Below are 18,187 nucleotides of genomic sequence, written 5' to 3'. Positions count from 1 at the left end.
TTTACTCCTTTCAACAGTAAACAATGGAAATAGCTGTAAAATACATGACTAACTAAACTATGAGACCAGGCAAGTTCAGAAATACTGGACATCTGAGCAACACTAAGCAGCAGCACTAAGAGCAAGTGTTGCTTCCCCATGATTCCCTATCTATTGGGAGTGTTTCTAAAACAAAAGAGAACTTGTGGAAAGAACTTAACTTAGAAACTTATTAGACTTAGATTTATAATTTGTAAGGAAAGGATGGGAGACCTGACCTTCAGCAAAAAGATCGCAGAAGCAAGACAAGTTCCCAGATGCATGGCTCTGTTTTAGCGGTGAGTGCTGGAACACAGCACACTCCTGAACTCAAGTATACTGTAAGTTACAGCAGTTTTAGGATGGATCTGAGAGCCAGAAGGTCTAGTTCTCAAATTTGGAACACATTTCTACCACCCTCTGGTCCAGAAACAGAGCCTAACTCTCCTATCATCTCTGATTTACCTTTGCTGTCTGCTTGTGAGCATCATAAACTAAGAATTGGTGAAGCTCCTACTTTGCCGGGACAGTGCTTTCCTGTCCTGGGGACACTCACCCCAGCCTCAGCCCGGCTCCTCGCGGGGCCCCTCCCCCTTGGAGGCCTTTTGTTTCTTTATTTCTTTTTTCCCTGTCTTCCTACCTTGATAGAAGCGTGAACTCTTCTCACTGTAGCATTCCAGCTGTTCTCTCTAAATCTCAGGCCGAATTCGTAGATTTTCAGGATGATTTGAAGGTTATCTAGGTAATTTGGTGGGGACAGGTGACTTGGGGACCCTACTCTTCCGCCATCTTGCCCCTCCTCCTCATAAACTAAGAATTAAGCAATGTCTTTGATTTAGTATCCAAAACCCTTAGCACACTGGATTGAAACATAGAATAAACTACTCAAAGTTCATGAATGAATGAATGAATGGTCTTATGGTTTAAAACCAGAAGGAATGTACTTTTTTTCTGGGAGGGGGTCGTCAATTCCAGCTACTTAGTTCAGGTTTAAAGCCTAATCTAGGGCAGCCCTGGTGGCTTAGCAGTTTAGGGCCGCCTTCCGCCCAGGGCATGACCTTGGAGACCCTGGATTGAGTCCTGCATCAGGGTCCCTGCATGGAGCCTGCTTCTCCCTCTGTCTGTTTCTCTCTCTCTGTCTCTAATAAATAAAAAAATCTTAAAAAAAAATATAAAGCCTAATCTAATGACCACCACACAGAACTGAATTATGGATAGTCTGAAATGAAATGCTGTAGAAATGGAAAATACCCCTCAAATGGTAAAGATACACAAACAAACCCAAAAATCAGAATGTAAAATATCTCAATATCTTTATATTGATTCCATGTTTAAATGATACGACTGGGTTAATCAAATATTTTATTAAAATTAAATCTGTGTGAGGTGCCTGGGTGCCTCAGTCAGTTAAGTGTCTGTCTTCAACTCAGATCATGATCTCAGGGTCAAGGGATCAAGCCTCAATCAGATCCTTGCTCAGTAGGGAGTCTACTACTCCCTTTCCCTCTGCCTTTCCCCATTTGTGTGCACTCTGTCTCAAAAAAATAAATAAAATCTTTAAAAAATAAATAAATAAAACTAATTCTGTGTGTTTCTTTTTACTTTATTTTGGATAGTAGGGCATTTACCTTATATGTGTAGCTCACATTATATTTCTACTGGAGCACGAATCTAGAGGGCAAAGTGCCTAATTTTTTCATAGTTGATACTATGAACTCATGAAGTTCTCTAACTTTAGCCAGAAAAGTATCTTTTTGCTCCTCTGAGTCTACTTTAAACTTCTGATGACTTTTTAGATGAAATGGTAGATAGGAGGTGCTTTCTGTTAGAGAAATCACAGTGGTTTCTCTAAAACACTTTGTTTTATATAAAAACAAAGAGCAGGAGGTATGCATATGAATATATTCCATCCAAGAGGAAAAATAAAATATACTTGTAGAAAAACATACCTGGGATATCTGACATATAGTTTTAACAATATACAAAATATTCTAATTATACTTTAAGTTGGTGGGACAAAAACAAAATAAAGGAAAAAGAAAACACGAAAAATAAAAGCGTCTGAATTCAGGGTTCTAGAGGCAACTTCATTTCATAAAGCCTAACAAGACCAAGTCTTCATGTAAAAACATTTGTGTGAACTCCGTGTGGGATAAGATAAGGAGCTGTGAGCCAATTCCTCCAGAACACTTGTAGCTCTTCCCTCAAACAGCTGCTTTTTCTTAACATAGAGGTGAGAACAGATGACAGTTTTCACCTGAATTTAGTGTGGGGATTTTTACTTAACACTGAATTGTTAAAACTTCCTGATTCATGATTAGTTCGCTTATTTCTCCCTTTTCTGGAAGACTTTAGGAAGCTTCCTGGAATGTTCTTACTTGCTTGCAAAGGGCCTGTGGCACTTAGCACTAACAATACTGAGCTGTCCTAGTAGATGAAACTCTATCACCAAAGATTTGTCTTTCATATACTCAAGTCCCCTCCACACTCTGAATCTACATCTCCACTTAACTTCTGATTAATTTCTTCTGAAAGACTGATTTGATCAAGTTACTTCTTGAAAGCTAATAGAATTATCCATTTCTCATTGATTGCTATCATTAAATTTCTAAGAGTAAAATCTTTCTATATCTATACCCTTGATGTACAAGTCAATAAATTAAATTCTATATTACACAAATGAAATGGATCCCAGTAGTAGAAAACTTTGGTGCTATCCTTTTTTTTCTAGCTACACTGCAGATACAAACTTTGCTTCTTTCAATGGATACTTTATACAAAGCTTTAAAAATGCCCTATTTGGTTCGGCACTGAAGGGCACAAATTTAGACACCCTTAAATTTATGACCAGACAAGTCACTCAACTTCTAAAATAAAATAGTCATATAATAGTCATATACATATAACAGAATTCTTGTTGTGTTGTCATAAATACATGCAGCTAGAATGTGATAGCTCAGCCACACAGATGGCTCCTGTCAGCATTTAGCTCATTGAAACAGGCCATATTCAATGGCCCATTTCTAAAAATGACTGACTAGACATTAACAATTTAAAAATAATTACGTGAAACATTATAATTATTATTTGTTTAAACACCAAAGTATATGAATATTTCACTTAAAATACTTCTAGTGGCATATGCTATATATAAACAATAGTGAATATAAATAAACACTTCCACAAAGAAATAAATCATTTAATTCCCTTCAGAATATATATGAGTAGTAAAAGGACACCTCTCCAATTGGGATAAAATGGAATACTGAAGAATAAAATCAGGACGTTAATCTCACATAAATTAACTAATAATGCTACCCACTCCCAAATCAGGAAGGCATATAGTGTAAAAGAAAAAGGACTTAGGTAGAAGTCATCTGAAGACAAATCTTTGGGTTATGATGTTCCTTTCATTTAATATTTTGTCTCATCTCCCAGGCAAGCAAAAAAAAGGGAGGGAGCAGAGTTCTTTAACAGTACATACATCATGCTGCCCCTGGCAAACTCCTTTTTCTTTGGAAATTATGTACAGTTGACATGATTTCTGCGATATGTTTATGATAAGGTTTTCTGATTTTTTTTTCTATTTTATAAGTAGTTATGATAGGAACATACTTAACTATGACATTTTGAGATATATGCATAATCCAGTAAATCTGAGACATTAGATCTTAATTCTAAGCACAAAAATTGCTGATAATGTGGACCACATTCTAATTGTTCAACTTATTTTAGTTATATACATATCTATTAAATACACCATAAAATGGATTAAATCTTTGATTCACTACTAGAAACTAATTCTAAGAGAACATTTAAAAATGTATATAAAATCATCTTTTCTCACCTCTTTGCTATATAATAATGTGAGTTCTTACGATACGAGAGAAAACTAGTAAAGATCTAATTGTGTACATTCCGAATTTCAACTGGTAGACAACTTTCCCACTGATACTACTATAACAGCATTTCTTTCTACACTCAATTTTAAGAGTAATCCATGTGAGCCATTATGTGACAGGTCAGGTGGATCCTTGGGTCCATCTTCTAATCCCTTCTTGGAGATTCAAGGGGATAAATAATAAGAAGGTTGATAGTGTGAGTCTAGAAAGGTTTTCTGGTATTTTGGCTTCTCTAGTTCAGTAAGATGTTTAAACAAGTGCTTTAAATGTATATATTGTGAAAATTTAGAATTTACTTAATGTGCAATCTTCAAACACTGATGTTAAATGCTTTGAAACAATACTGGAAATACATCTAAAACATTTTAAATGAATCTTTTCACATAAGCGCCATCTTTTCTCACATAATCACCATCTTCCTAGTATTCTTAGTCTTACTTCAACTACTTTTGTGTGAATGATTAGATACGCTCCACACTGCTGTTCTTTGCAGGTTACCCATCTCGCCACTTTATCAGGTACTCTGTCCCTCAGATGAGAATATTTCACCAGAAGCAAGACTTCTCCATTCTCCTCCGACGGTACCATAATTTCCTATAGCCCATTCTTATCTCTTTTCCCTTTTTCTTTCCCTCCCTAAATCTGAAATCCACTTCCTTTATTTTCCTTTATTTCTTCCAAAAATGTCTATTTTTTTTTTTATGTTTCTTTCCACCTCCTAAATGGCTGCCAACAAGTATTATAGATGGTATCTCTCTTTTCTCCACCATCTTTCAATGCTTTCTACTACAAACAGATTTCTTCCTCGGATGCCAGGAAATGTTCTGAGGACATGCTTACATATGCCTCATAAACCTGATTTACATTTTACTTCAGATCCTCAACTAACTCAGAGAGTGTCATTTAAATTTCTCAATATATTTAGGGAATGGTAAAGAACAAGGGCTCAGACTATAACTTTCAATCTTCCCAAACTCTTATGAGCCAGATCAAAAAAATGTTGCCTATGCTAAACTTGGGGATTTTGAAATACAACATGTTTTGATTCTCTAAATCACTACCTAACAGACTCGTTGCCAAAGAAGAATCCCAACTGCATTACCCAACATCAATATCTTTTTTAAATATGTTGAGTTCCTGCTAAAAAAAGAACATGTAGAGTCAAGTATAACTTTTTAGGAGAGAAAAGAAAATCTTTATTATTGTAAAATGATTTCTAAGATACAATAATTTTATTTCAAATGAATCTTAAGTGCCAAAAACCTAAAAATCAACTTTAAAAATAAACTCAATATTTAATGCTAATAAGTTAATAACTGTCTTAATATCATGTATTACATTACATTAACTAAGTAAATAAATATATGTAACTACCTCTTTACCTAAATACAACTCAGTAAAATTACTTTTTCAGTAATTCCTGGATAAAATTTTTAATTCTATCTTTCAAATGGGCTTTAACACCAACTTCAACTACTTCCCTAAACATACAACTGTGCTGCAGCTGAAATCATGTACTTACTATTGCCTAAATGTATCTTTCTACCTCATCATCACCTTTACTTGTACTGTTCCTTTTGTCAAGAATATTTCTCCCATTTCAATAGCAAAACCTCTCTCAATCCTTCAAGGCTCCTCAGTGTACCTTTGTGGGAAGGCACCTTGAACTAGCAGTGAACAGTCTGAAGCTACAGTATTGTCTCAGTCACTGATTATGAAACTTTAATATCCCACTTAATCTCCTTGCCTTTTGTTAGCTTAGATAAGTATAAAACAAAAGTCCTAAGCTAGGTGATTCTAAAATAGTAGATGGCAAGAAAGCCTAAAGTCTGGGTTTGTTAGGAGTGTTGGACTGAAAAACGGACCTTCATTTCACCCAAAATTATAGTAAACTAAGCAATGTCTTGGGGTTGTTTCCCACCATTTACCTTTGTCTGATTAATATCCAGTTTTCAGAACAATAAGATCGAAGAAGCTAGAGATGGTATAAAAACACCCATGAGGATGGGAAAATGGAACTTCTCACACTTAAAGAAATTACCAATCTACTTAGTAACAGTATCAGAAGGCACAAATATCTGTGAGGAAACTGGAGAAATGGGGGAGGCCCAAACTCCTATCTAGAAGCAAAAGGTAGTCTTATTTTGCAATTTCCTCAAACCTGTAAGTTTCCACCTCCTTTAAAGAAATATTACATCATCTCTGTCTACCGGTATATTTCACTTTCTAGAATTCAACCACAACCTTTACCTTCTTCAACAAGCTCCTTGATTCTTCCAACTAGACCTTCCTCATCTTTTGAACCTAACAAAACTCTCTTCACTTTAATTGTATCACATCACCAGTTCCTTTGATAAGTACCTGCTAGTGGAAGAAGGAATCCTTATTGGACTGTGTATTTTCTTCCCCAATTCCTACTTCTACTTCAAGAGCCTAGTAACTGAGATGGGAGCTTACAAACTTCTGTTGAATAAATTAATCATTAATTAATTAATAATTAATAAATTAATTATTAGCATTGTACCTTAGAGCACACACAGAAAATTACTTATTAGATGAAAATGAAAAAAAAGTAATAAACTTTAAAGCCTATAGTTAGGTTTTAAAAAATTGGATTGCTGATTACATTAACCATTATGGTTCCCTGTTCATTTTATGTTACTAGGATTCTACTGCTAAAATAAGGCAAAAGAAGAGTCAAAAGTGGCTTATTAGGCATTTTCTTAACAAATAATGTCTATTAGTTGGCACCCAACAACAGGATTATGATGACTGGATGGCCATGTGATGATTCTCTGGCTCAGGAACACCCTGAACTAAGTTTCAGAACTCAGGTTAAATTATGGTCAGTGTATTTTAGACTAAATATATTCCAAAAAATAAGAAAGCATGGTTACTTTCTACTGTTTAGAAGAAATCATTCCCAAATCATGCCTTAAACATAACCTTAACTATCTATATCTTAATGCCTTTATACTTGAGTAATTGTAATAGAATATATTTGAAAGGTTTCAACAACAACAAAAGAATAAGCTACATCACGTATTTCCAGAGTCATGCTGCTAAAAAGGGAAGACTGCATTCTGTGGATTTCTGTTTCTTTTAGGGCATGGGGAAATACTACTCTCATAAATACATGCAATGAGAGACTAGACACTCAAATAAAATGGGCTACAGTGTGCAGAACAGAAAAGCTATTAAATGCACATTCATTTATATAAGACAAACAAGAGAAGCTTTAGAAAGCACATAAACACCTAAAACACAAGAAAAATCAACTTACCTAGAAAAAATTACAGTCATGGCAGATTCAAAATTATTAGGTTAGAGGAATAAGAGTGGAATAAACATTGAAAGAGTAAATGACATGCGAAGAGGTTAAGGACATATGTTACTTACGGGAATTCTTCTCCAGGGTGTTTGAGTATATTTATCAGCATATGTGCACTTTTCCTCTTTAGATTTCTGGTGGCAGTTACACCGGGTTGCCTGAATAAAGTCACAAATGTTGACACCGGTGTAATTCCATATACACATATTTACATACAGAGTAATCAGAGGATCTCTCAAAGGGTACAAAAGGGTACAAGACCACCACCACAGAAACAGGGCAAACAGCCAGGTCTATTCAGTAGTTTCCCATCTGATTCAGAGATTGGGTTCTAGAGTCAGTCAGTAAAGCTAAAATTTTGAACAGTAAGAACTTTGGGAATCTCTTCATTGTCCATGAACACATTATTTATGATCCTATGTATATAAATATATACAATACTATGTATATGAATGTAAAATATATATATCAACATACAGTTTATAAAGAATACAATTGCAAAATACAATGTATTTCTCTAAACTATAATGGTACTATAGACACTACACCACAGTTTCTTAAATATATTTTTGATGGCAATAAACTGGATATTAAATACCACCCGTCCACAAGTTAGGTTGTCTATTTATACGTGCAGTGCTTTTAAGCCTCCTTAATAATGTGTTAACCTTACTGGACTAAAGAATTTGAAGGACCACTGCCTTTTGATAAGATCCATCTGACCATTTCAGTTCACAAATGAATCCTCTACATATGGTTTCACTCAAAGCATACTCATTTAGTCATTTATACAACACAAAGCAATGTACCTAATTGTGTGAACTTTGGTCTCTCAAATAAATATCAAATTTTTAAGAAAGAATGAAAACAATGATAATGAGAATTTCTCCCTAGTATGAAGTTGGACTATAACCATATTATGTATTAAACAACCTCACTGGAGGTAAACATTCTTACTCTCTTGTACGAAAACCCACATAGCAAATTCTTTTTTTTTTTTTTTTTTAAGATTTATTTATTCATGAAAGACAGAGAGAGGCAGAGACACAGGCAGAGGGAGAAGCAGGCTCCAGGCAGGGAGCCTGATGCGGGATTCGATCCCAGGACTCTAGGATCATGCCCTGGGCTGAAGGCAGACGCTCAACTGCTGAGCCACCCAGGCGTCCCATCACATAGCAAATTCTTGATTACTGCATCAAATTAAAACTATGTGTCTAGTTTAAAAATATTTACCAAAATTCAGAATTTTTCTTAATTTTAATCAGATTGTTCCCTTTTCCATATATAAAAGATCTAATTAAAAACAGCTCTGTAGTATAGACATTTTTCCATTCCTTATAGTACAGACATATTTCCCATTCCTAAGAAATGGGATAGTCACTGAAACAGAATTCACTAAAGAAGCAGACAACTGAAAAGTCTGTCTCAATGGGGCACCCAGGTGGCTCAGGTGGTTCAGCGTCTTGACTCTTGGTTTTGGTTCACATGATCCCAGGGTCCTGAGATGGAATCTCACCTCTGGCTCTGTGCTCGGCACAGAATCTGCTTGAGATTCTCTCTCTCCCCCTGCCCCTTGCCCTGTTCATTCTCTCTCTCTCTCTCTCAAAATCTTAAAAAAAAAAAAGTATCCTAGAATTCACTGTAATAGGATATAACTTTTAATATATATGGGAGGTATGTAAAGATAAAACATTTACCTCTTTTTTAAGATTTTGAGAGAGAGAGAGAGAAAGAGAGAGAGAGAGATCACAAGCCGGGTAGAAGGGGAGAGGGAGGAGCAGACTCCCAGCTAAGCAGGGAGCCTCATGCCAGACTCGATCCCAAGACCCTGTGATCATGACCTGAGCTGAAGGCAGATGCTTAACCGACTGAGACACCCAGGCGCCCTAAAACATTTATCTTAATGCAAACACATTATGTATTCTATCCTGAGTACTGCAATTCCAGAATTAATTTCCTTTTTGTTGTCTATGTGTTAGCCTGCTTAATTAAGCTGAGTTCCATTTTCTATGACTCTATAAAGGAAAGTCTACACAAGTAATTTCACCAGATTATTTGAAGGACTCAATGAGAAAATGTATCTAAATTAACTATTACATAAGTAGTATATTGAGGGGAAAATAAAAGGGTACTCTCAGCATTTTAAATAAGGTTAGATAGCTGAGCTTCTATACTTTCCAGTTAAATTCTTGGAGCATTGCAATCTGATTTTATATATGCACATTTCACACAAAATATGAATTCAACACTTTATACTGTCACTTTTCTGAAAGTCTGCATGCACACACAGGCTAGGGGTGCTTTTTTCAAAAAAAAAAAAGGTAAAATTCATAGAAAGCTAGAACTAGAAAAGGACTTTGAAATCACTGAGAAAATCCTTCACATTTTTCCTTTTTTTTTTTTTCTTAAATTCCAGTGTGGTTAACATACAGGGATAAATGAGTTTAAGATATATAACATAATGATCCACCAATTCCATACATTACTGTGTTCATCAAGACAAGCACACTCCTAATTCCCTTCACCTATTTCACCCTCCCCATCCACCTCCCCTTTGGTAACCATCTGTTTGTCCTCAACAGTTTGTTTCCCCTCCCCCCATTATTATTTTTTTCTTAAATTCCACACATGAATGAAATCCTATGGTATCTGTCTTTTTCTAACTGGTTTGTTTCATTTTGCATTATACTCTCTACCTCTGTTGTTGCAAATGGCAAGATTTCATTCTTTTTTATGGCTGAATGATATTCTAATACATATACATATATGTGTGTGCTTAATGGAATACATATTTATGTGTATACACATACACACATATGCACTCTTGCATATATATAAACCATATTTTCTTTATCCCCTCATCTTTTGATGGACACTTGGGCTACTTCTATAGTTTGATTATTGTAAATAATGCTGAAACAAACATAGGGGTGCATATATCCCTTCAAATTATTGTATTCTTTGAGTAAATATTCAGTAGTGTAATTACTGGATTGTATGGTAATTCTATTTTTAAGTTTTTCAGGAACTTCCATATTGTCTTCCACTGTGGCTGCACTGGTTTGCATTCCCATCAACAGTGTACAGGGGTTCCTTTTTCTCCACATCCTCACCAACACTTATTGTTGAGTTTTCTTACGTTAGCCCTTCTGACAGGTGTGAGGTGGTATCTCACTGTGACTTTGATTATCCCTGATGATAAATGATACTGAGCATTATTTCATGTGTCTGTCGGCCATCTGTAGGTCTTCACTGGAGGAATGCTTATTCATGTCTTCTGTGCATTTTTAAATTGGATTGTCTTTTTGGTGTTGGTGTTTAAGTTCTTTGTATATTTTGGATACTGACCTTTTCTTGAATATGTCACACACAAATATCTTCTCCCTTGCAGTAGGCCGTCATTTAGTTTTGTAGGTTGTTTCCTTTGCCATGCAGAAGCTTTTGATTTTGATGTAATCCCAATAGGTTTATTTTTGCTTTTGTTTCCCTTGCCTCAGAAGAATGTCACTATGACCAATGTCAGAGGAATTACTGCCTGTGCTCTCTTCTAGGCTTTTTATGGTTTTAGGTCTCATATTTAGGGTCTTTAATCCATTTTCTAGAAGACTTTATTTACGCATTTGAGAGAGAGGGAGAGAGAGTATAAGTGAGGGGAGGGTGAAGCAGACTTCCCACTGAGCAGGGAGCCCGATGTGGTGCTTGACCCCAGGACCCTGAGATCATGACCTGAGCTGAAGGCAAATGCTTAACCAACTGAGCCACCCAGGTGCCTTGGTCTTTAATCCATTTTTAGTTTATTTTTGTGTAGAGTGGAAGAAAGTTGTCCAGTTTCCTTCTTTTGCATGTAGCCCTTTCAGTTCTCCCAACACCATTTGATGAAGAGAGACAGTCTTTCCCATTGCATATTTCTGCTTCCTTTGGAAATTAATTGACCATATAATTGCGGGTTTATTTCTGAGTTTTCTATTCTGTTCCACTGACCTATGTGTCTATTTTTATACCAGGGCCATGCTGTTTTGATTACTACAGCTTTGTAATATAACCTGACATCTCAAATACCACAAGTTTTGTTTTTCAAGATGGTTTTGGCTATTTGGGGTCTTTTGTGGTTCCATACAAATTTTAGGATTCCTTATTTTAGTTCTGTGAAAAATGCTGTTGGTGTTTTGATAGCAAGTGTATTAAATCTGGAGATTGCTTAAGGTAATACAGACAATTTAAGAATATTTGTTCTTCCAATCCATAAGCATGGGATGTTTTTCCAATTCTTTGTGTCACATATTCAATTTCTTTCATCAATATTTTATAGTTTTCAGAGTATAGGTCTTTCACTCTTTGGTTGTTTATTCCTAGGTATTTTATTCTTGGTGCAATGGCAAATGGGATTGTTCTATTAATTTCTCATTCTGCCACTTAATTATTAATACATAGAAATGCAGTAGATTCCTGTATGCTGATTTTGCATCCTGCAAGTTTCCTAAATTCATTTATCAATTCTAGTAGTTTTTTTGGTGGAGTCTTTTGGTTTTCTACATAAAGTATCACGTTATCTACAAAAAGTGAAGGTTTTTCTTCCTTACCAATATGGATGCCTTTTATTTCTTTTTGTTGCCTGATTGCTGTGGGTAGAGTTTCCAATACTATGTTGAATAAAAGTGGTGAGACTGGACATCCTTGACTTGCTCCGCCCTTAGAGGAAAAGCTCTCAGTTTTCCCCCATTGAGTATGATGTTAGCCATGGATTTTTCATATGTGACCTTTATTATGTTGATGCATGTTCCCTGTAAACCTACTTTCTTGAGGTTTTTTTATCTTGACCAATGTTGTACTTTTCCAAATGCTTTTTCTGCATCTCTTGAAATGATATGGTTATCTTTTGTCTTATTGTGGTGATGTATCATGTTGATTGACTGGCAAATGTTGAACCATCCTTGCATTCCAGCAATAAATCCCACTTGATCATGGTGAATGATTGCTTTAAGGTATCGTTGGATTCAATCTGCTAGTATTTTGTTGAGGAATTCTGCATCTATGTTCATCAGAGATCTTATCCTATGGTTCTTTTTGGGATGTCTTTATATGATTTGTTTATTGGTAGTTTTTTGATTACTGATTCAATTCCATTGCTGATAATTGCTCTTTTCAAATTTTCTATTCTTCCTGCTTCAGTTTAGAAAGATGACGTTTCTAGGAATTTATCCATTTCCTCTAGGTTGTCTGATTTGTTGGCGTAAAAGTTTTCAAAATATTCTCTTACAATCATTTGTATTTCTGTTCTGCTGGGTGCTATTTCTCCTCTTAGATTTGTGATTTTGAGTCCTCTTTTTCTTAGTAAGTCTGATTATTAGACTTATTAGATATTTATCAATTTTGCTGATCTTTTCAAAGAGCCAGCTCCTGTTCTCATTGATCTGTTCTACTGTTTAAGTTTCTGTATCATTTATTTTTGCTCTAGTCTTTATTATTTCCTTCCTTATGCTGGTTATGAGTATTGTTTGTTCTTTTTCCTAGCTCCTTTAGGGGTAAGGTTAGGTTGTTTATTTGAGATGTTTCTTGATTCCTCTTCTTTTTTTTTTTTTTTTTTTAAGATTTTATTTATTCATGAGAGACACCGAGAGAGGCAGAGAGACAGGCAGAGGGAGAAGCAGGCTCCCCACAAGGAGCCCAATGCAGAATCATGCCCTGAGCCAAAGCCAGATGCTCAACCACTGAGCCATCCAGGTGTCCCGAGATGTTTCTTGCTTCTTAATGTAGCAATTTTTATTTCTCTCCACGTAATTTTTCATTCATTCTTTAATAGTATGTTATTTAACCTCCATGTATTTACTCTTTCCAGGTTTTTTTCTTGTGGCTTACTTCCAGTTTCATAGTGCTGTAGTTAGAAATGATGTATGGTATGGCTTTGACTTTCTGAATTTGTTGAGACTTGTTTTGTGGCCTAATATGTAATACATTCTGGAGGATGTACCATGTGCACTTGAAAAAAATGTGCATTCTGGCTTTTAGGATGTAATGTTCTAATCACATATGTTAAATTTATCTGGCCCAGAGTGTCATTCAAAGCCACTGTTTGTTGATTCTGTTTAGATAATCTGTTCGTTGATGTAAATGAGGTGTTTAAGCCCACTACTATTACTGTATTATCAGTTAGTTCTTTTATATTTGTTATTAACAATTTTATGTATTTGGGTGCTCCCATGTTGGATGCATACATATTTACTATTGTTATATCTTCTTGTTGGACTGTCCCTTCAATGGTTATATAGTGTCCTTTATCTCTTGCTAGTTTTTTTAAGTCTATTTTGTCTGATATAAGTACTGCTACCCCGACTTTCTTTTCACACTCATTTGCATGATAAATGTTTCTCCATCACCTAACTTTCAATCTGCAATTTCCTTTGGTCCGAAATGTGTCTCTTGTGGCAGCATAAAGGTAAGTCTTGTTTTTGTCCTCATTCTGTCACCCTATGCCTTTTGATTGGAGCATTTAGTCCATTTACATTCAATGTAAGTACTCACATATATTTATTGCCATTTTGTTGCTTGTTTTACAGTTCTTCTCTGATCTTTTCTTTTTTGCTCTCTTTTAGGCTTTCTTTAGTGAGATACTTAGATTCTTTTCTCTTTACTTTTTCATATCCATTACTGGGACTTGATTTGTGGTTACAAATCAAGGTTTGTATGTAACATCTTCTGCATATAGTAGTCTATATTAAGTTGATGTGTCGCTTAAGTTTTAACAAACTCTTTATTCTTCTCTCTACATTTAGGTAACATCCTTTTATTTTGTGAATCCCTTGACTGATTTTTATAGATACATTTATTTTTTACTGCTTTTATGTGTCCTACTTTTTCTACTCTTACTTATAGTCTTTCCTTATCAAAGAGTCTCCTTTAGCATATTTTGTGAGGCTGGTTTAGTGGTCAATAACTCCGTTAGCTTTTGCTTGTCTGAAAAATTCTCTCTCTACTCTGAATGATAGCTTTGCTGGATAGAATACTCTTGGCTGCAGATTTCACCTCTCAGCACTTTGAATATATCATGCCACTCCCTTCTGGCCTGAAGTTTTGATGAAAAATCCGCTGATAGCCTTAGGGGGTTTCTCTTTTAATGCAATTGTGTTCTTTCCTCTTGATGCTTTTAGAATTTTCTCTTTATCACTACTTTTTGCCATTTTAATTACTATGTGTCTTGATGTGGACCTCTTTGGATTAATTTTGTTGGAGGATCCTCATGCTTCCCGGATCTAGATGTCTGTTTCCTTCCCCAGAGTGGGGAAGTTTTCAGCTACTATCTCTTCAAATAAATTTTCTGCCTCCTTTACGCTCTTCTTCTTCTGGGATCCCCATATATTATGTTTGATGGACTCTCTGAGTTCCCTAAGTCTATTCTCATTTTGCATAATTTTTTTTTTCTTTCACCTGCTCAGATTGATTATCTTCCATTAATCTCTTCCAGGCCACTAATTCATTCCTCTGCTTCTTCTATGCCTGCTATTTATTTCATCTAGTTGTATTTTTTATTTCATTTGTTGTGTTATTTCTGATTGTGGTTCTTTTTCATTTCTTTGTTAAGGATCTCACTGATGTCTTCCACTCTTTTATCAAGTCCAGAGAGTATCTTTATCATCATTACTTTAAATTCTTTATCAGGCATATTACTTATATCTGTTTCCCTCAGAAGTCTCTTATTGTTGTCTTGTCCTTTTCTTTCATTTGGGACATATTTCTCTGTCTCCTCATTTTGTCTAACTCCCTGTGTCTGTTTCTAAGTGTTAGGAAATTCAGCAATGTCCCCTGCTCTTGAAAAATAAAGCTCTTATGAAGAAGAGGTCTAGAGTGCCCTGCAGTGCAGTGCTCCCTGTTCCCCAGGCATTTCACCAGTGGAGTTTCTTCTATGTGTGTTGTGTATGCCCTGGTGTTGTGTCCTGTTCACTTTTTCTTTTGTCTGCAGAGGTTCTCTTTGCCTGTTGTGGGCAGTGCTTGGTTCCTGGCTAGGGTGCAGTGCACAATTTTAACACCTTGGGCTTCCACAGGGCCTACTGCCAATGGGCCCTTGCAAAATGCCTGGGTCAGGAGACAGTGTTGGCAAGGTTTATATAGGTCTTCTGGGGGAGGGGACCTGCAGTTGAAATAAGTATGACTGGGAAGGATGGATCTCCCAAAGCATGGGGAGGTGGGCAGGGCTTGGTGTTAGCAAGTTAGTTAGTGAATATCAGTACTTGGCTGGTTCACACAGGTGGCCATGTGTTTATGCTGGGGGAGTGGAGGAGGCAGATAGCACCGCCATCTCCTCTGTTCCTGCAGAAATCCCTCAGCAATCCTTGCCCCTCAAGGACATGCTCCAAAATGAGTAAACTACTCTCCTTTTTGTTTGTTGTGTTTTTCAAACTGCTGCTTTTATGCTGTATCTCTGTGGGTCATCATGTTATCTCTTGAAGGGCAGGGACTCCACTTCCTCTCACCCTTCAGGTTCTCTCAGATCCAAGCCCATGGATTTTTAAAATTCCAGGCTTTAAGTCTCCCTGTAAGAACTCATGAAATTCAGTCCCTCTTGCTTTCAAAGCCAAATGTTATGGGGATTTGTCTTCCCTGAGCAGGCATCCCAATGTGATAGTGTGTTTCTCTCTCTTCTCCATGCCTGGGCCTCCCTCTTCTCCACAGATGGCTGCAGTCTCTTTTGTTCCCCACCACATCTCCACTCTTCCTATCCTCTTTTTTTTTTAATATTTTATTTATTTATTCATGAGAGACACAGAGAGAGGGAAAGACAGAGAGAGAGGCAGAGACACAGGCAGAGGAAGAAACAGGCTCCATGCAGGGAGCCCGACGTGGGACTTGATCCTGGGTCTCCAGAATCATGCCCTGGGCCGAAGGCGGCACTAAACCATTGAGCCACCCGGGCTGCCCCCTACCCTCTTCAATGTGGATTCCTCTCTACCTTTAGTTATGGAGTTTCTTCCACCTGTCATCAGCTCATTTTCTGTATTACTTGCACTCATATGAGTGTTATCTAGGTACACCTGTGGGATAAGCTAAGTTTAGGATCCTCTTACTCCACCATCTTCGCAGCTTCCAAAACCTTCACATTTTTGATAAGAAAAGCACTGGAAAATGGTAGAAACTGCCAATGTTATTCAGCTAATTAATACTGAAGTCAAAACAAAGTCCTCTAATTTATGATGATGTTTTGCTATTAAAAAAATAGTTTAGAGATGTGAGGAAAGAAAAAGTATTTTAAAGAGAAAGACAATTTTAATTTTTATAATGTGAAAAATGTTGCTACTGATCTCTACCTACAGTGGTTTATATCTTTCTAAATTCTCTTGATTTGAACAAGTGACTTCCTAGAGTTCCATTACTAAACTAAAGATAGGTAATGAGCTCTTCTAAAATAAATATAATTTCTAGGTTTAATATAGCAAATACAGAGAACTTCAAAGAACCTTTTGCTGAGAAGTAATGCTTTCAACTTTTCTTCTGTTTTCTTTCTTTAGGATTCTCTTAGACATTTCTACAATCTTTATAAAAATTATTTGCAAGGTAAGTCTCTTCAACAAGTCAGTACAGTCTCTTCAACAAGTCAATACAACAACAAGGAAAAAGAACAGTTCTAAATTAAAAGAGATTTAAGAGATGTAACCAGATGTAACATACAAAGGCACAGGATATTTTTGAAACTAGGGCAACCTAAAGATGTTAGGATATTAGAAGACATTAAGGATTCACTATTAAGTGGTTAAGGACAGTAATACTTCAGCTATGAACTGTTCTTATTTTCTAAAGAAATATATTAACAGAATACTATTAAAACTTAATATAAAAAGCTTTACATTTTCATTACTTATTAATCATATATCAATATACAGTGAGCTCTTTTCATAATTTTTTTCCAAACTAAATTTGTTTTTCTAGTGCAACCCCAGCATTTTGATGAGAATAATTTCATTCTGTCTCACTCAACCTTTTTATGTTCAGCACTATTATACCATTTTACGTGATCTAAATTTCCTTTATATACAAAGAAAATTAATGGATTTTGCATTAAATCCTCAATGAAACTGTGGGAGATAAGACCATTTTCATCTACTGTTATATTTCTTAAATTTGATCTAATCTGTCACCTTGGTTTTGCTGTTTTTAGATATCCTTGGTATTTTTCTACTTTTTATGTCTTTTTAAATATCTTTTGCAAGATTTATTATTCTAACCTAACAGTTATCTTAAAAGCATTTCATAAACATTTTATAATTTAAGTATATAAAAATAATTTTAAAAATCCATTTGTAGAAGATAAAAACTTCAGTACTTCTGACTTCTTCAGGATTTTCCGTATTTCGTTCCTCAAACCTGCATTTTACTTAAACATTTTCAAGAATTTAACAGTAATTAAAAATTAAAAAAAACTTTTCATTTCAGAAAATAAAATGTATAAATTCAAAAATGTCCAACATTCAAATGATATATAATTACATAAGATAAAATAAGGAGCAAAAAGTTTTCTCCCATTACTGGTTGGGAAGTTTAGCCCATCTATCCTACCTGAAAATGGTTTCCTTTATTTATTTATTTTTTTTTTTAAGATTTTATTTATTTATTTGACAGAAAGAGAGTGAGTGAGCACAAGCAGGGGGAGTGGCAGACAGAGGGAGAGGGAGAAGCAGGCTTCTCCCTACCCCCAGCAGAGAGCCCAATGTGGGACTCAATACCAGGGCCCTGGGATCATGATCTGAGGTGAAGGCCGACACCCAACCAACTGAGCCACGCATTTTAATCTTTACCTCCCAATTCTTGAGTTATTTTTAAGTTCCTCCCTCAGGTATTTGGAATGCATTATTAAGCAATTTTACAAAGATAACTGAATGGCATAGTTTTCAAGACACTAAAGGTCTGAAATTTTACCTTGGTATATGAATAAAAATATGTTTAGATATAA

The 18,187-nt window shown here is 35.7% G+C and overlaps 1 protein-coding gene across 13 annotated transcripts in view; it reads right to left on the bottom strand.

The window, feature by feature from the left end:
* The window catches only part of CCSER2 (coiled-coil serine rich protein 2), a 186,962-nt gene that overhangs the window by 25,693 nt on the left and 143,082 nt on the right, over nt 1-18,187 (bottom strand). For all 13 annotated transcript variants that reach the window (XM_072756389.1, XM_072756382.1, XM_072756383.1 and 10 more), the window contains one exon: nt 7,320-7,409. In XM_072756389.1, coding sequence (XP_072612490.1) covers nt 7,320-7,409 — 90 coding nt within the window. The remainder of the gene's footprint in view (nt 1-7,319; nt 7,410-18,187) is intronic.

Source organism: Vulpes vulpes, chromosome 4 (genome assembly GCF_048418805.1).
Source record: "Vulpes vulpes isolate BD-2025 chromosome 4, VulVul3, whole genome shotgun sequence".
Lineage (NCBI taxonomy): Eukaryota > Metazoa > Chordata > Mammalia > Carnivora > Canidae > Vulpes > Vulpes vulpes.
The sequence above is the reverse complement of the archived record's forward strand: the minus strand, read 5'-3'. Positions and strand labels throughout refer to the sequence as shown.